This window comes from Panthera uncia, unplaced genomic scaffold (genome assembly GCF_023721935.1).
Source record: "Panthera uncia isolate 11264 unplaced genomic scaffold, Puncia_PCG_1.0 HiC_scaffold_648, whole genome shotgun sequence".
NCBI classification, from domain to species: domain Eukaryota; kingdom Metazoa; phylum Chordata; class Mammalia; order Carnivora; family Felidae; genus Panthera; species Panthera uncia.
Window position 1 is genome coordinate 1 of NW_026059812.1, and position 18,581 is coordinate 18,581.

Sequence of the window (18,581 nt, forward strand, 5' to 3'; positions counted from 1 at the left end):
ACCCCCATTGCGCCTCCTCGCCTAGCAGATGTTGCTCCTACCCCCCCAAAGACTCCTGCCCGGAAACGGGGTGAGGAAGGCACAGAACGGATGGTACAGGCACTGACTGAACTTCTCCGGCGGGCCCAGGCACCCCCAGCCCCCCGGGGCCGGACATGTGAGCCTTCCACTCCACGTCGGTCTCGGGGACGGCCCCCAGGACGGCCAGCAGGCCCCTGCAGGAAGAAGCAACAAGCAGTAGTGGTGGCAGAAGCAGCTGTGACAATCCCCAAACCCGAGCCCCCACCTCCTGTGGTTCCAGTAAAACACCGAACTGGCAGCTGGAAGTGCAAGGAGGGGCCCGGCCCAGGACCTGGGACCCCTAAGCGTGGAGGACAGGCTGGGCGAGGAGGCCGTGGAGGTAGAGGCCGAGGCCGAGGCGGGCTCCCTCTCGTCATCAAGTTTGTTTCAAAGGCCAAAAAAGTGAAGATGGGACAGTTGTCCTTGGGAGTTGAATCAGGTCAGGGTCAAGATCAACGTGAGGAGAGCTGGCAGGATGCCCCCCAAGGAAGAGCTGGATCTGGACAGGGAGAGGGCCCCTGCTGGAGGAAAGAGCAAAAGCTGGAGGAGGAGAGAGAGAAGGAGACAGAAGAGGAGAAAGGCAAGGAGAAGGAGGAAGAGAAGGTAGAGGGAGCTGGACCTGAAGAGATGATGCTAGCGGTGGAAAAGGAAGAGGCAGAGCTGCCATCCCCAGCCTCGACTCCTCCAGAGCCTCCAGCGCCTGCAGCCCCTGCAGCCCCTGCAGCCCCTCCACCCGCTCCACCCCCTCCACCCCTTCCATCCCCTCCATCTCTTCCACCTCCTCCACCCCCTCCACCCCCTCCACCCCCTCCACCCCCACCACCCCCACCACCCCCACCACCCCTTCCCCCCCTCCCTCCTCCCTCAACTTCTCCTTCGTCCCCACTTTGTCCTCCACCACCCCCAGTGTCCCCTCTCCCCCCACCATCACCTCCACCACCTCCTGCCCCAGAGGAGCAGGAAGAATCCCCTCCTCCAGTGGTTCCAGCTACATGCTCCAGGAAGAGGGGCCGGCCTCCCCTGACTCCCAGCCAGCGGGCAGAGCGAGAAGCTGCTCGGGCAGTGCCAGAAGGTACTCCTCCCACTCCAACCCCCAGCACCACCACGGGAGGCCCTCTGGAAGACAGCCCCACTGTGGCCCCCAAAAGTACCACCTTCCTGAAGAATATCCGGCAGTTTATTATGCCCGTGGTGAGTGCCCGCTCCTCCCGTGTCATCAAGACACCCCGGCGATTTATGGACGAAGACCCCCCCAAGCCCCTAAAGGTAGAAGTCTCACCTACTCTGCGGCCTCCTGTCGCCATGTCCCCACTCGCCCCCCCAGAACCGGCACCAGCTCCCTCTCCACCGCGTGCCCCAACTCCCCCCTCTACCCCAGTCCCGCTTCCTGAAAAGAGACGGTCCATTCTAAGGGAACCCACATTTCGCTGGACCTCACTGACCCGGGAACTGCCCCCTCCTCCTCCTGCTCCTCCACCGGCCCCACCCCCACTTCCTGCCCCTGTCACTCCATCCCGGAGGCCCCTGCTCCTTCGGGCGCCTCAGTTTACCCCAAGCGAAGCCCACCTGAAGATCTACGAATCGGTGCTTACTACTCCTCTTGGGGCCCCTGAAGCCCCTGAGCCAGAGCCTCCTCCCGCCGATGACTCTCCAGCTGAGCCTGAGCCACGGGCAGTGGGCCGCACCAACCACCTCAGCCTGCCTCGATTTGCCCCTGTGGTCGCCACTCCTGTCAAGGCCGAGGTGCCCCTTCCTGGGGCGCCAACTCTGAGCAATGGGCAGCAGCCTCAGCCTCAGGCTCAGCTACAGCAGCCCCTACAGGCCTTGCAAACCCAGCTGCTGCCCCAGCCATTACCACCACAGCAGCCACAATTACAGCCACAGTTACAACTGCAGCCACAGCCGCCACCACAGCAGCCGCCGCCACTGGAAAAGGCCCGTGTTGCAGGCTTGGGTTCCTTACCACTGTCTGGTGTGGAGGAGAAAATGTTCAGCCTCCTCAAGAGAGCCAAGGTGCAGCTGTTCAAGATCGATCAGCAGCAGCAGCAGAAGGTGGCGTCTTTGTTGCCGGTGAGCATGGTGCTTTGGCCAGGCTCCTGCACCCATCGTCCAGCCTTGCTTCTCTTAACTCTCCTTAACTGCCTGTCTCCTCAGTCAGCCTCCAGTATTTCAGGGAACGCTCAGAGCCAGTCCTTGCCTGTCTCTCAGCTTCCTATATTCCTTCCCTGGCCCCGTCCCTCCCCCACGCTAGTCCGCTGGTCCTATCTTTCCTCACTTTTCAGCCTCTGACCCTGTTTATTCCCCCCACCAGCCGAGCCCTGGAGGGCAGATGGAGGAAGTCGTGGGGACTGTCAAGCAACTCTCAGATAGAGGTTCTGTCAGGTCTGAAGATGAATCGATGGAAACTAAGAGAGAGAGACCGTCGGTATGGAGTGGGAGGAAGGCCCTCTGAAGAAGGCTGGTTGCAGGAGCACAAGGGGCTACTTCCACATGTATTCCTGGTTTCTCCTCCCCTAGGGCCCCGAGTCCCCCGTGCAAGGCCCCCGCATCAAACATGTCTGTCGTCATGCTGCTGTGGCCCTAGGTCAGGCCCGGGCCATGGTGCCCGAAGACGTCCCCCGCCTCAGTGCTCTTCCTCTCCGGGATCGGCAGGACATCGCCACGGAGGGTAGGGGCGGGTGTGTTGTGGGAAGATTTGACAGCTGTGTCAAGTTTGGGGGCGAGCAAATGCACCAAGAGCCTAGGAGGGTGGGCGCTGAGTTGGATGCTTGGGGCAGGTGGCAAGTGGGTTGGAGTGCTGGGTCTTAGAGCAGATTTGGGGCACCAGGGACCTGAGCACTGTGGGAAAGTGGAGACCAGAGGGCCAATTGAATGGGATCTAGGTAAAAAGCCCAGTGGCTCTGTGACTCCATTCCTTCCTCTGCGTTACGCTAGATACATCATCAGCATCTGAGACTGAGAGTGTCCCATCACGGTCTCGGCGGGGAAAGGTGGAGTCAGCAGGGCCTGGGGGAGACTCAGAGCCTGCCGGGTCTGGAGGGACCCTGGCCCAAACGCCCCGGCGCTCGCTGCCCTCCCATCATGGCAAGAAGATGCGGATGGCACGGTGTGGACACTGTCGGGGCTGCCTGCGTGTGCAGGACTGTGGGTCCTGTGTCAACTGCCTGGACAAGCCCAAGTTTGGGGGCCCCAACACCAAGAAGCAGTGCTGTGTGTGAGTAGCCTGGGCGGAGCCTCTGTTCCCACCCATGGTTGTCAGTCACCCAGGCCTCCTGCCCCGCCAGAGCAGTGGGATTGGCATCCTTGTGGAGAGCTTCCTCTCTTCCCCCAGACCACCAGTCCCCTACCCTGGTGACGTGCTGCTCCCCTCCCCAGATACCGGAAGTGTGACAAGATAGAGGCTCGGAAGATGGAACGGTTGGCTAAAAAAGGTAACAGGACTTGAGGAGTATTTCTTTATACAACCGTGTTTAGATCCGTGGTGTGGAGGAAACTATGTTTTCTTTGTTCTCTTCGCCTTATCTTTGCAGTCTCCTACCTTTGTTGTTTTTCCATCGTGTGCTTTCATATCTCTCCTGTACTCGTTCTCTTCTGTCCCACTTCTTTTTGGCTTTTGTCCATCCCAGTGTCCCATGTCCCTGGCTGAGCTCAGATCCTACTAAGTCCCCTGTTCCCACAGGCCGGACGATAGTGAAGACGCTGTTGCCCTGGGATTCCGATGAATCTCCTGAGGCCTCCCCTGGTCCTCCAGGCCCACGCCGGGGGGCGGGAGCTGGGGGGCCCCGGGAGGAGGTGGTGGCCCCCCCAGGGCCCGAGGAGCAGGACTCCCTCCTACTGCAGCGCAAGTCAGCCCGGCGCTGCGTCAAACAGCGACCCTCCTATGATATCTTCGAGGACTCGGATGACTCAGAGCCTGGGGGTCCCCCTGCTCCCCGGCGTCGGACCCCCCGAGAGAATGGTGCGAATTGCTTGTTGCTTCCCCTTTCAGTCAGTCCCGTGTCTTTTGTGTAGAAGGGGCGGGGTTTCCAGACCCGGGGCCCTACCAGTATGTTAGAGAACACAGCTGACTGCAAGGAAAGGAGGTAGTTTGGTGTGGATAGGGAGAACTGGTGCGTGAGGTTTTCAGTAGCTTATTGAGCTGGGTCATCCTAGTGGGTCTTAGTTAAAGATGGCCCTGGGGATCCAGGTAACATTAGGGGGTTGTGGAGAAAGGGGAATAGGGAAGGAAGAACCTCACCTATTTAGGGTGAGGAACCTCTAAATAGGGGAACCTCACCATTTATGTGTCCTGCCTAGAGCTACCAGTACCAGAACCTGAGGAGCAGAGCCGGCCCCGCAAACCCACTCTGCAGCCTGTGTTGCAGCTTAAGGCCCGAAGGCGCCTGGACAAGGTCAGCAAGGCCCCACACCAAGAACCCTGAGCCCCGTGGAAGGCATGGCTCCTGCCCTTCGGGAGCTTCCTAGCAAGTCAGGGTAACGGACTCACCTGAGTGCCGTGTTTTCCACACCAGAGGACAGGCCCTGAGGGGTAAGGCAGGCCTGTCCTTCTGGAAAGCAAAGTAGGATCTGGGCAAGAGACAAGGCTGGGCAGACTGGGGGAAATGGCAGTGTGGAGGGAAGTCTGCAGAGGGTGAGCCTTGGCGGCCTTCCGATCACCACCTCCCTTTCTAGGACGCTCTGGCCCCTGGCCCCTTTACTTCTTTTCCCAATGGTTGGACTGGAAAACAGAAGTCCCCTGACGGAGTGCACCGGGTCCGTGTGGATTTTAAGGTATGGCATTGAGGAAGAGGGTCTCAGGGACCGTGTTTGGAAGAAACTTGATCGTATATGAGAAACCAGGGCTTTAAGGAAGAATTTGGCTTGTGTTCCTGGCTGCTCTCTGACCTGTGTCCTCTCTTCCCCTCAGGAGGATTGTGACCTGGAGAACGTGTGGCTGATGGGCGGCCTCAGTGTGCTCACCTCTGTGCCAGGGGGGCCGCCAATGGTGTGCTTGCTGTGTGCCAGTAAAGGCCTGCATGAGGTTGGATCCCCGCCTTTTTCCACAGCCCCTCAGGTCTCCATTGGCCCTCCTTGCCTGAGTTCTTGGGCCCTCTCAGCAGGGTCTCATCCCTGGCCTCTTGGCCTCACACTGTGCCCATTGTTCACTCTCCCCACCCCCAGCTGGTGTTCTGCCAAGTCTGCTGTGACCCTTTCCATCCATTCTGTCTGGAGGAGGCCGAACGGCCCCTGCCCCAACATCATGACACCTGGTGCTGCCGCCGCTGCAAGTTTTGCCACGTCTGTGGGCGCAAAGGCCGGGGATCCAAGGTTTGGGCACGGGAGCCGTGCGAGTGGGTGGAGGCGTGGAGGAGAGGGATGTTCTTGTGTCAGTAGGTTCTGCCATTGTTGTCTTTCTCGAACTTCCCAACAGCACCTCCTGGAGTGTGAGCGCTGCCGCCATGCTTATCATCCAGCCTGCCTGGGGCCCAGCTACCCAACCCGGGCCACACGCAAACGGCGCCACTGGGTGAGAGACGAGGCCCACGCCCCTTGCTTTGGAGCTCTAATTAAGGCTGCTACCACCCCCAGACTTACTCTAGGCCAGGGCTTCCATGAGGAGGGAAAGGTCAGAGGTCCTTGTGAGAGTTTATCTGATAAACAGCATTTTCTCTTCTGAAATTTCGCATAAACGAGACTTACGTGCAGAACTTACACAGGATGATTGCAGGGGCTCATGGATTCCAAGGTCCTGGGCTCAGAATCCCCTGCTCCTGCCTGATCTCCACTCCTCCCTGTCTCCCTGTGCCAGTCTCCCCCACTTCATTCCTCTCCCTCCTTCCTCCTTGCTTCTCTTGCTCACTTTTTTTCCTCTTACCTGTCCTTTCTCATTTGTCTCCTGCCTGCCATCCAGTCTTCTTTGCCCATCTCCTCCCACTGTACCCCCCAACACTGCTCCAGGCTGCTCCCCCTAATGTCACCCTGCCCCCCCTGCCCCCAGATCTGCTCAGCCTGCGTACGCTGTAAGAGCTGTGGGGCGACTCCAGGGAAGAACTGGGACGTCGAGTGGTCTGGAGATTACAGCCTCTGCCCCAGGTGCACCCAGCTCTATGAGAAAGGTGGGGACCTGTCAGGGGCCCTGGGCCCTGGGGGACACCGGGCAGTGGGCCAGGCTCCTAGACAGGCAGGACAGATGTGTTTTTCTAGTGGCTTTGTATCCTCCTCTAGCCGCGGAACCTTTCCTTCCATTCATGGTACTTTCCCACGGAAGCCTAGCCAGTACCTCAGATAGAAGGACATACTTTCTCTGAGGGCAGTGGGAGTGGAGGGCCTAGATCCCATTGTTGTGGTGGTCCCTGACATGTCCCCTGGATCCTCAGGACTCCACTGAGCACTTTGAAAACCCAGGCTTTCCCCATTTGCTCAGGCAGCATATTTAGCAAGGTTCTTTGTGAGGCATTGGGGTCACAGGGTTAAAAGAGGCTTTATCCTCAGCCAACGATTTGAGAATAGTAGGGACCCAAGATGAAACATAGCAGAGGCAGCCCTCACGGCAGCCAAGAGGTGGTGGCCCCAGAGAGACCTCCAGGGGACAGGTAGTGGCCCCAGCTCCTCTGACTTGCCCTTTTCTTCCCTCTTCTGCAGGAAATTTCTGCCCAATCTGCACACGCTGCTACGAAGACAACGACTACGAGAGCAAGATGATGCAGTGTGCACAGTGTGACCACTGGGTGCACGCCAAGTGCGAGGGACTCTCGGGTGAGCAGCAGAGTGTCTGGGCTGCTGCCTCAGCCCTGAGGGGGTCCCTGTCCTACCCACAGCACAGGCCCTTATGGGACAGGTGGGCTTAATATCCTTGGCAACCTCTAGGGGCTGCTGAGAGCCAACTCTCACGTCCTCCCAAACCATTCTCTCCTATCCTACTTTGGCTGTTTTAGATGAAGATTATGAGATCCTTTCTGGGCTGCCAGACTCCGTGCTATATACCTGCGGACCGTGTGCGGGGGCCACGCACCCCCGCTGGCGAGAGGCCCTGAGTGGGGCCCTGCAGGGGGGCCTACGCCAGGTGCTCCAGGGCCTACTGAGCTCCAAGGTGGCGGGCCCATTGCTGCTGTGCACTCAGGTCTGGGGGCTCGGGAGGTAGGGGGGGGTGGGGCCAGGCCCAGCACCAGCCCTGCTGACTTCCTGTCTCTGCAGTGTGGGCAGGCTGGAAAGCAGCTGCACCCGGGGCCCTGTGATCTGCAAGCCGTGAGTCGGCGGTTCGAGGAAGGCCACTACAAGTCCGTGGTGAGTGGGACACAGAGGAACAGGTGGGTGTCAGGAGGAGGGGGGTTGGGGGCGGGGTGGGGGCTCTGATCCTGACAAGCTCCCTTACAGCACAGCTTTATGGAGGACATGGTGGGCATCCTGATGAAGCACTCAGAAGAAGGAGAAACCCCAGAGCGCCGGGCTGGAGGCCAGATGAAGGGGCTCCTACTGAAGGTGAGAACTTTGGGGAAAGCCTATAGGGTGGCTTGAATGGAAGTGGGGAAGAGAGAGTGGGTACTGCAGACCCTGCCCCCACCAACTTGCCTGGGGAAGCCAGTTCTTCTCATTTTGTTAACCCACTCCCCAGCTGCTAGAGTCTGCGTTCGGCTGGTTCGACGCCCATGACCCCAAGTACTGGCGACGGAGTACCCGGCTGCCGAAGTGAGCAAGGCTGGGTAGCAGGAGGGGATCTAGGGGATGAGGGCAAAAGCAAGGGCACATGGGAATCCAGGGTCAACCTGGGCTGAGAATGGACGAGGAATAGAGTTAGCATCTAGAGGGTGGTGGAGCCAGGAGGAGCGTCCTTGGGGATTCTAGGTCAGCAAAAACTCAGATTGTGCAGTTAGCCCGCTCTGTTTCTACTTTGTGCAAGGTAGTGTTGGGGACAGCAATGAGTTAGCCATGTTTGGGGGGTGGGAGTTGAGGTTGAACAGACATTAATGCCTGATAAGCCAGATGGTCAGGGTGGTGATGGGAAAGTCCAAGGGGATATGAGAGCCCAGAGAAGGTTCCTAGGGCCTAAGACTCTCCAGAAGAGATGACAGCTGAGATGTGGAAAAAGAGTTATTACAGACATGAGGAACAGCATTTCACGTGTCACAAGTGGCATGGGGGGGCCCCGGCTCATTTGGGAGACTGGGAGAAATGCCACATGGAGAGAGGACCAAGTATGTCATGGCATGTTTAGGCTAAGATTTGGGTGGCCACCCATGTTAGACGTGTCAGATGCTGACCCTGCCTGTCCACAGCGGAGTTCTTCCCAATGCCGTGTTACCTCCATCCTTGGACCATGTCTACGCTCAGTGGAGGCAGCAGGAACCAGAGACCCCAGAATCAGGGCAGCCTCCAGGGGACCCCTCGGCAGGTACTGGCAAATGGGGGCTGGAAGCCAGGGCCCCTGAGTTGGTGGAACAAACTCTAGGTCCTGATTCTGGAACTTCCCTTTCCACACCCCTTCCAGCTTTTCAGGGCAAGGATCCAGCTGCTTTCTCACACCTGGAGGACCCCCGTCAGTGTGCGCTCTGCCTCAAATATGGGGATGCAGACTCTAAGGTGAGGGCTACCATGTGAAGTCCCGGGTTTTGGGGCTTAGTCCCTGGGGCCTCCCCTCACACCATTTCTCCTCTGCCCCCAGGAGGCGGGACGGCTTCTATACATTGGGCAGAATGAGTGGACACATGTCAACTGTGCCATTTGGTCAGCTGAAGTGTTTGAGGAAAATGATGGCTCCCTCAAAAACGTGCATGCTGCTGTAGCTCGAGGGAGGCAGATGGTGAGAGCCCGGGCCTAGAGAGGTGGGCAGCCCTGGGGTCTCAGGTAGGGCCCCCTGCAGGGGAGACAGCTCCTGTTTCACAGTCTTTACCCCAACGTGTCCTTTCACCGCTGGTCCTGGGTATCATTTTTTGGTTGTCCCAGGACTCTGGTGCTGCAATGATAGCGGCTACCCCCCCACCCCCATTTGAGCTTGAAGTCTGGGAGATTAAAAGTTGGAAGATCTTTTGTTGATTCAACCTGTTCTGGATGCTTTCTATGCAGTGTGGCACTTAGCTCTTACTGTGTCCCTATGAGATGAGGTATGGACTGGGCTAGAACCTCTCCTCACCAGTGTGGGACCTGGGTTAGGTGCCGTAGGATGCCTCAGGATTAGGAAGTGAAGCACGGGGGAGATCTACTTGGTGGGAGGTCAGTGAAGATTAAATGAAATGATACAGGTTTCACATTAAAATGGTGTGAGAGGGACATCTGGCTCAGTCAGAAGAGCACGCAACTCCTGATCTCGGGGTCTTGAGTTTGAGCCCCACGTTGGGTGTAGAGATTACTTAAATAAATATTTAAGAAATTATGTGAGAAAGATGGTAAATGCTGCTAAGTAAGCGTTAGCTGTCGTTATCTTTCTCTCTACTGCAACACTCTGCTTCAGAAAATTTGAAGTAGGTTTGATACGCACCTGGCATTGGATGCATCTAGGGAAGAGGTTATGTTTGGTGAATGCCTTTGCTATGCGAGGTGCTGGGCTAGACTGGGGCCCAAGCAGAGTCTCACAGACAGTGATGCTGAGCATCAGACCCTGGTCTCGGTCACTGGCTTCTCCCGTCAGCAGCCCCTTCCACCCGCAGCGCTGTGAGCTCTGCCTGAAGCCTGGAGCCACGGTGGGCTGCTGCCTTTCCTCCTGCCTCAGCAACTTCCACTTCATGTGCGCCCGGGCCAGCTACTGCATCTTCCAGGACGACAAGAAAGTTTTCTGTCAGAAACACACAGACCTGCTGGATGGCAAGGTGAGTCAGGACCGTGGGGGAGACAGCTCCACACTGCTCTCTCTTTTTCCACTCATTGGCCCCTTTAGCCCCTCAGCCCTTCCCAGCTACCTCTTGGTGTCTCCCTTGTTTTCCTCAGTCCTTGAGCCAGGCACCCAACTGTCCAGTCCTTGCGTCCAGAGCCTTCCCTCACAGCCCCCCCCCCCCCCCCCCCCATCAATCCAGCAACCCCATTTGCCACCCACCTCCCAGGAGATTGTGACCCCCGATGGGTTTGATGTTCTCCGCCGAGTCTATGTGGACTTTGAGGGCATCAACTTCAAGCGAAAGTTCTTGACGGGGCTCGAACCTGATGCCATCAATGTGCTCATTGGTAAGCCTCTTGCTCTGTACCCTGGTCTTCCTGACCCTGCCTGGCCCCACCCTTCTGATCACTTCTTTGCACTATAGGTTCCATCCGAATTGACTCCTTGGGTACCCTGTCTGATCTCTCGGACTGCGAGGGACGGCTCTTCCCCATTGGCTACCAGTGAGCAGCCCAGGGGGCCTGGGTGGGGTTGAAGGACTCCAGGACTGGATCCCACTTCCCAAGTTGTCCTGACTCTCTTGACCCACACACCCACCTGACAGGTGCTCCCGTCTGTACTGGAGCACAGTGGATGCTCGGCGGCGCTGCTGGTATCGGTGTCGTATTCTGGAGTATCGTCCGTGGGGTCCAAGGGAAGAGCCAGTTCACCTGGAGGCAGCAGAGGAGAACCAGACCATTGTGCACAGCCCCACCCCTTCCTCAGGTATGGGTGTTGGAACTCCCTCATTTCCTTCCCTGAATGCTGCCCTCAAACGGTTTCCCACTACCCGGTTCCCCTCTCCCCTAAAGATACTCTAGGTTTTTTGTCGTTCTTCCGATTGTCATGATGTCAGTAACTGATAGCATTATGTGCTAGGGACCGTGCTCAGCATTTTGCAGGAAGTGAGGGAAGAGCACCATGCTACCTACTTGTGGGGGGTGGCAGCTTCTGGCCAAACAGATAATGTTTATGGCCACCTGACTTGGGGTTATGTGCTCCCGTGGTGCTCCTCACAGCCTTACAAGGAAGGTGCAAGCTCTGCCAAACTGCAGCTTAAAAAGGGCGGTTGCTCTCTACATAACACAGTGGTGGAATCAGGATTCAAACCGAATTGGTCCCCTCATAGCTGTACCAGTGCTGAGGGATGTAGCCAAGCGCTGGATGGCACACCTCAAAGATTGGGCTTGGAGATCAGTAAAAGGAGAGGTTGTGAGCTGAAAGGGAGAAGGAAGAGATTCGGATTATGTTTGCGGAAAAGGAGTTTGTGCCAGGTTCCAATATGAAGTGGAGAGGGGAGGAGGGTGCAGCCACCCTGGCTGGAAGCAGGGGAGTGTTGGAGGCGGCAGCAGAGATTTGTTCTCACAGATTGGGTGGAGCCAGGTAATGGGGAGCCCCAAGCGCCAGCATGAGGCGGGTGTGTTTGATGTGGCAGGGATGCACAGTGCAGGTGAGAAAGTGGTAGGACTGGCCCTGCTGGAGAGTGCGCAGTGCCCCTTGTGGAATGTGGGGCCTGAGTCAGAGAACAGTAGGCAGCCAGGAATGGGGGAGATGGCAGAGATGGGTGAGGAGGAGTTACAGAGGGACCCTGACCCAGGTGTGTGTGGACATTTTAAAGAAACCACAGAGGGGTGTGGAACCTGGGTGATGACTGGGAACCAGTGCACATTGTGACCAGACCATTGGGTGGGGGTGGAGAAGCCTTGGTGGGCTCAAAAGAAGGGAGGGTGTGTGAGGAGAGGCTTTGACAGGGTCCTTGTCGTTCCTGATGCCATTCTCCTGCCTCTTCAGAACCCCCGGATCATGTGGACCCCCCGCCAGATACAGATGCCCTTATCCCTGGAGCTCCTGAGCACCACTCACCTGTTCAGAACCTGGACCCCCCACTTCGGCCAGATCTCAGCATTGCCCCTCCTCCAGCCCCCCGTTCCTTCTCAGGGGCTCGAATCAAAGTGCCCAACTACTCACCATCCCGGAGGCCCTTGGGGGGTGTCTCCTTTGGACCCCTGCCCTCCCCTGGTGAGTACCTGGGACTGTTGGGGAGAGGGGGGTGGGTGGGTGAGGCAGGAGCTTGTGGCTGACACTGACCCTTCCCCCCAACAGGAAGTCCATCTTCTCTGACCCACCACATCCCTACGGTGGGAGACCTGGACTTTCCAGCTCCCCCCAGACGCTCCCGTCGTCCCAGCCCCCTGACCCCAAGGCTGCCACCGTCGCGGCGGGCCTCTCCCCCTCTCAGAACCTCCCCACAGCTCAGGGTGCCCCCTCCTACCTCAGTCGTTAGAGCCCTCACACCTACCTCAGGGGAGCTGGCTCCCCCTGGCCCAGCCCCATCTCCTCCACCACCCCCTGAAGACCTGGGCCCAGACTTTGAGGACATGGAGGTGGTGTCAGGACTGAGTGCTGCTGACCTGGACTTTGCGGCCAGCCTGCTGGGGACTGAGCCCTTCCAGGAAGAGATTGTGGCCGCAGGGGCGGTGGGGAGCAGCCACGGGGGTCCAGGGGACAGCTCAGAGGAGGAGGCTAGCCCTACCCCCCGCTATGTCCACTTCCCTGTGACTGTGGTGTCCGGCCCTGCCCTGGCCCCTGGTGCCCTCCCTGGAACCCCCCGCATCGAACAGCTGGACGGAGTGGATGACGGCACAGACAGCGAAGCAGAGGCAGTCCAGCAGCCTCGGGGCCAGGGGACTCCTCCTTCGGGGCCAGGAGTGGGCCGGGCTGGGGTCATCGGGGCTGCAGGGGACAGAACCCGACCTCCTGAGGACTTGCCGTCAGAAATTGTGGATTTTGTGTTGAAGAACCTAGGAGGGCCTGGAGAGGGAGGTGCTGGACCCAGAGAGGAACCCCTCCCCCCAGCACCTCCCCTGGCCAATGGCAGCCAGCCTTCCCAGGGCCTACCCCCTAGCCCAGCTGACCCCACTCGGACGTTTGCCTGGCTCCCTGGGGCCCCAGGGGTCCGGGTATTGAGCCTGGGCCCTGCCCCTGAGCCCCCCAAACCCGCCACATCCAAAATCATCCTTGTCAACAAGTTGGGGCAAGTCTTTGTGAAGATGGCTGGGGAGGGTGAACCCGTCTCACCCCCAGTGAAGCAGCCACCTCTGCCCCCTCCCATCCCCCCTACAGCCCCTGCTTCCTGGACTCTGCCCCCAGGACCGCTGCTGGGTGTGTTGCCAGTGGTAGGGGTGGTCCGCCCCGCCCCACCCCCACCCCCTCCTCCACTGACCCTGGTGTTGAGCAGTGGACCCCCCAGCCCACCCCATCAGGCCATCCGCGTCAAGAGGGTGTCCACCTTCTCTGGCCGTTCCCCACCAGCGCCTCCCCCAAACAAGACTCCCCGGCTGGAGGAAGATGGAGAGTCCTTGGAGGATGCCCCCCAGGGTCCAGGGCTTAGTGGCAGCGGGTGAGTGAGTGTGCTGAGTCTGGAGGAGGGTGAGAGGTGGGCAGGGGAAAGCAGCTCAGCCTTCTCGGGGTTCCTCCCCCAGGTTTAGCCGAGTAAGGATGAAAACGCCCACAGTGCGTGGAGTTCTTGACTTGGATGAGCCTGGGGAGCCCACGGGGGAGGAAAGCCCAAGGTGAGTAGCCAGTCCCCTTTCCCTGGAGGCTCTAGGACCTCTGTTCCTTCCTTTTTCTGACAGGTCTCTCCTTACAGGCCCCTCCAGGACCGGTCCCCTCTGCTGTCACTCCCGGAAGGTGGTCCTCCTCGGGCCCCTGATGGTCCCCCCGACCTGCTGCTTGAGTCCCAGTGGCACCACTACTCAGGTAGGAACCGGCCTGTCGCTCTGCTTCCCTGCCTTGTGCTTGCCTTAGCTGGGTGATGGTCAGTTCAGAATCAGGCCACTTCCGAAAACACACGTCGCACATCCACCTGGCTATGAGCCCGAGACTAGGTGTGAAGAGTTCTAGAGACACTCTCAGGGAGAGTGTGACCCGTGGCAGAAACAGTCGTGGAGAGGAAGTTTCAGCTCCATGTAAGAGGCCCTTCGAAAGTACCCGTGCAGCATGCCCAGGAGCCCGGGGGTCAGCTTCAGAACGTAATCTGCCAAGGTCAGAGGGTTAGGTTCCTAGTAAAGCTGAGCAGCTGGGGGGGGCTGTCAGAAGGGGATGGGATTCAGAGCCATGCAGCTAGATAAGAGCACCTGGGTGCCAGTGAGGCTAGAGCTCACCTAGGACCCGGAGGGGCAGGAACAGTAGGAAGGAGATCACAGGAGAGTGGTGTCGCAGAGGCCCTGGGAAGGGAATAGTCGCTAGTCCTAACTGCCTCAGGGAACACCAGGCATGTGGGGTTTAGGATTGGTGTACCGACTGGGAAGGATGCTGTATCAGGGTCCAGAATTGAAGACTGTGGTTGATGAGGAAGCCAAAACAAGACTTAGGCATCTTGCCAGCAAGGTTGCGTAAGGGTCCGAGGGGAAGGCAGCAACTTAGAGGGGTTTGTGTGAGGGCTGAGACAGCAGAGCCACGGAGGAGGGGGAAGGGGGCTTGTGGATGGAAGCGGAGGTGGGAGGAGGCATGGTGGTTGGGTTTGAATAGGAGACCGCTGCGTTGGGGGAAAGGTGAGGTTAGCGCACTGGCAGAGACATCAGGACACAGGATGGGGGCACACAGAGTGGATTGGGCTGCCAACCTCAGCGAAGCTAGGAGGGCGGTGCTGTGTTGGTTACAGAGGACCGCGGCAGAGGGGTAGGCTACAGCCAAGCAAGCTGGCAACTGAGCAGCCTGAGGCCCGGAATTTCTCCTGGCCCGAGTCCTGTCCACACGTGTGGATTCTCTCGTTCCGTAGTGCTGAGTTACTGAGCGTGGAAGCGGAGCGAGGTAGACAGAGACCGCTTAACTGAAAGACCGCCTATGGGGGTCAGAGGTGGTGCGAAGTTACGGCAGTGACCATGACGGACAGGTCCCCACCCTTAGGGACCACGCCAGATTTTGGTAGAGGAAACAGACACGTACATTAGCAAGTGTACCGCAGCTGAGAACGAGCACCGTGAGAAAGAAGGCAATGAGAGCGCCTGGCCGAGGCCCCTGTAGTCAGCCTGTCGGGTTCAGGGAACAATGGAGGTGAGGATGGGGCAAGGGCAAAGAGGAGGTAGAAACTGTCAGAGGTGGATGCAGGGGCACTGAGGCCTGGAGAGGATGCGGGTCGCACAGCAGATGAGGTTTAGAGGCATGCCTAGGGCTGGGAGGGCACGCAGTCAGGTCGGCGCAGAGAAGTGGTGTGGGGAGAAAGTGCGGCCACAGTGGGTCCTGCCTCTCTCCTAAAGTGTACTCCACTCAAACGTAGGTTCCCCCCACGCCCGCCCCCCAGCCATGACAGTCCTCAGTCCACACCCTGCTTAAGCAAGCAGCAGCATTTGCGCTGATTTCCCTCCTTGCAGCACTTCCTTCTCTGGCTTCCAGAACTCCACCCCTCTCCTCACCAATCTAGTTATACCTCGTCATTGCCCCAGCCCGTCACTTTGGCATGTCCCAGGGCCCTGGCTTTGACTTCTCTATCTGTACTCTCAGATGTTCTCAGCTACTGCATGGCTCTGGATCCCATCTCTAATTCCGACAGCCCCCAGATTGGTTGCTGGGCTCCTAGGTCCTGCCACCTGTTTGCCGTCTCCCCCAGCAGGTTGCAAGGGCAGGTTCTCTAAGGGGAATTTCAGACTCAGCATGTCCCAGACTGAGCTCTTGACCTTCACCCCAAACTTGTTCCTCCCTCTCCCTCATCATCTCAGTCATTGGCAGTTTTATCCTTCTGGGTGTTCAGGTCCCAAACCTGAGCTGTCCTTGACGTTCCACTGTCTCTCGTATCCACATCTCCTATAGCAACAACTTCTGTCTTCTGTGTTTTCCAAATCTTTGGCCCCTGAGAGATCCCTTAAATAGCTCATAAGATACACGTACTTGACTCTGTGGTTAGGGGCCTATATAATAATAAATTTGCAGTATTTATACAGATATGCTGTGTATATAAAAATACATGTGTATAATGCACCTCTCTGGTATTTTAAATTCTCTGTGAGAGAAAGAATGAGGGGTGTAGATGGGCATTTTTGTAAACTGGGTTTGAATGAACCAGAAGTGTGTCCTGCAGAGCCAGGGCACTCCAGGCCTCTGTGTAAATGCTCATCTAGCCAAGAACTCCTGTAGAAAAGGGACCGCAGGCCCTGTAGGAAAAAAAAAAAAATGTCCAGGGGCGCCTGGGCGGATCAGTCAGTTAAGTGCCTGACTTTGGCTTGGGTCATGATCTCACGGTTTGTGAGTTCCAACCCCGCATCAGGCTCTCTGCTGTCAGCATAGACCCACTTCGGATCCTCTGTCTCCCTCTCTGTCTGTCCCTCCCCTGCTTGTGCTCGTTCTCTCTCTTCTCTCTCCAAAATAAGTAAGTAAACATTAAAAAGAATAATAATGTCCATCCTGTAGGGTTCACTGGGTAATTAGAGCAGGAAGAGAGCCACCGACCAAGTATCTGTGCTTGTGCAGGGAGAGGAAGGGAGGGTGGTGGGGAACCGGGGACTCTGGAGTCCAGGAGTGGTGACCCTCACCTACTGTGACCTGCTGCTTGGGATCAGGTGAGGCTTCGAGCTCCGAGGAAGAGCCTCCATCCCCAGAGGACAAAGAGAACCAGGCCCCCAAACGGGCTGGCCCACATCTACGCTTTGAGATCAGCAGTGAGGATGGGTTCAGCGTGGAGGCAGAGAGCTTGGAGGGTGAGTCGGGAGTAGTGGTGACGGAGGGCAGGTGTCTGGTGGAGCACCGTCCTGACTGCTCTGGCCCTGCTCCCTCCTCAGGGGCGTGGAGAACTCTGATTGAGAAGGTGCAAGAGGCCCGAGGGCACGCCCGCCTCCGACATCTCTCCTTCAGTGGTAAGTGGGGAGAGTCCACAGGGATGCTGAGAGGACTCCCAGAGGACAAGGTGGGCCTCTGCCATGACCTGTGTGTCCTCACCTTTGACTCTCCCCAGGAATGAGCGGGGCAAGGCTCCTGGGCATCCACCACGACGCTGTCATCTTCCTGGCAGAGCAGCTTCCCGGGGCCCAGCGCTGCCAGCACTATAAGTTCCGCTACCACCAGCAGGGAGAGGGCCAGGAGGAACCACCCCTGAATCCCCACGGGGCAGCCCGTGCCGAGGTCTATCTCCGGTGAGAGGTCTGGGGAGCCCTATGGGAGTTCTCAAGCATGGGAATGAAGTCTGTAGAGATTGGAAACTGAGGCCTGGGAGAAGATGCCAGGCCACTCCAGGAATTATTCCTAAAGTTCACATCGGAAGAACGAACCCCCTCCATTCCCCTTTTCTCTGTCTCCAGTGGTAGCGGTATTTCTTTTGTCAGCGGCAGGCCCAAGCCAATGGGTAGGTAGGTGGCATCTTTTTGAAGGAATGGCTGTGATCCTCCCTTCTTTCCTCCTCTCTCTGCTGCAGGAAGTGTACCTTTGACATGTTCAACTTCCTGGCCTCCCAGCACCGGGTGCTCCCTGAGGGAGCCACCTGTGACGAGGAAGAGGATGAGGTGCAGCTCAGGTCAACCAGGTATGGAGGGCAGGCCAGGGTGCTGGGGGTGTTCTGGAAGGGTCCTAAAGAGGGTGACCAGGGGCAAGAGAGGTCATTCCTGGGTACCAGCCTGTGACACTGCTGACCCCACCAGACGTGCCACCAGCCTGGAGCTGCCCATGGCCATGCGCTTTCGCCACCTCAAGAAGACATCCAAAGAGGCTGTGGGTGTCTACAGGTTAGTGGGGTTGGGGGGAGGATGCCCCTTGGGTGGATGGACAGGTGCCCTGGTGTGGGGCTGCCTTGGTTCTGTCCCCCTGCCCCCTGAGCTCCCCCTTGCCTATCCTACCCCACAGATCTGCCATCCATGGGCGGGGCCTGTTCTGTAAGCGCAACATCGATGCCGGCGAGATGGTCATTGAGTATTCCGGTATCGTCATTCGCTCTGTGCTGACTGACAAGCGGGAGAAGTTCTACGACGGGAAGGTGGGCCCCCCAGGCCGTGGGGACGAGGGGATAGAGTGGGGCTGATCCGTGGGAACGGAGCACCTGACTGCCCTATCCTATCCCCGTAGGGTATCGGGTGCTACATGTTCCGCATGGATGACTTTGATGTGGTGGATGCCACAATGCACGGCAACGCTGCCCGCTTCATCAACCACTCGTGTGAGCCCAACTGCTTCTCTCGGGTCATCCACGTGGAGGGCCAGAAGCACATCGTCATCTTCGCCCTGCGCCGCATCCTGCGTGGTGAGGAGCTCACCTACGACTACAAGTTCCCCATTGAGGATGCCAGCAACAAGCTGCCCTGCAACTGTGGCGCCAAGCGCTGCCGTCGGTTCCTGAACTGAAGCCGTGGCTGCCCACCACACCCCCTGCTGCCATCTTGCCCCTCGTCTGGGGGCTCCCTCGTCCCTCCCAGAGCATCTCACCCCCACCCTCCTGTTCGGGGTGGATGTGGGCATGCAGGTGGCAAAGGCCCTGCCTCCACCCCACCCAGCAATCGCCCCCTTCCCGCCCTGGGGGCCCAGGATGTAGATACTGTACAAAGGTTTCTAAATCCCTTCTTTTCTATGCACTTTTTTATTTAAGAGGGTGGGATCCCAGGTGGGAACCTCCCGTAATAAAGTCTGTCAATGTTTGGAGAGGTGGTGTTCCCGTTCGTGTGGTGCTGGGGGCACGGAGGAGCTCCCGTTTCGCCATGCCTTAGCCCGGGAAGCCCGTCAG

The 18,581-nt window shown here is 58.2% G+C and overlaps 1 protein-coding gene across 1 annotated transcript; it reads left to right on the forward strand.

Moving 5' to 3' along the window:
• Positions 1 to 6: 6 nt before the first annotated feature.
• On the forward strand, positions 7 to 18,499 carry LOC125918297 (histone-lysine N-methyltransferase 2B; the record flags this gene model as incomplete). The annotated part of the gene is made up of 36 exons (XM_049624313.1): positions 7 to 748; positions 893 to 2,130; positions 2,372 to 2,485; positions 2,578 to 2,728; positions 2,995 to 3,274; positions 3,436 to 3,491; positions 3,740 to 4,018; positions 4,357 to 4,451; positions 4,732 to 4,830; positions 4,967 to 5,080; positions 5,221 to 5,367; positions 5,471 to 5,566; positions 6,038 to 6,155; positions 6,682 to 6,795; positions 6,975 to 7,159; positions 7,234 to 7,323; positions 7,414 to 7,518; positions 7,652 to 7,725; positions 8,313 to 8,428; positions 8,525 to 8,616; positions 8,699 to 8,836; positions 9,681 to 9,839; positions 10,071 to 10,191; positions 10,269 to 10,347; positions 10,449 to 10,609; positions 11,675 to 11,902; positions 11,987 to 13,283; positions 13,366 to 13,455; positions 13,533 to 13,642; positions 16,438 to 16,575; positions 16,657 to 16,731; positions 16,830 to 17,007; positions 17,286 to 17,393; positions 17,509 to 17,592; positions 17,711 to 17,840; positions 17,930 to 18,499. Coding segments are annotated over 36 exons (7,677 nt in total), but the record flags the coding sequence as incomplete, so codon positions are not given.
• Positions 18,500 to 18,581: the final 82 nt, after the last annotated feature.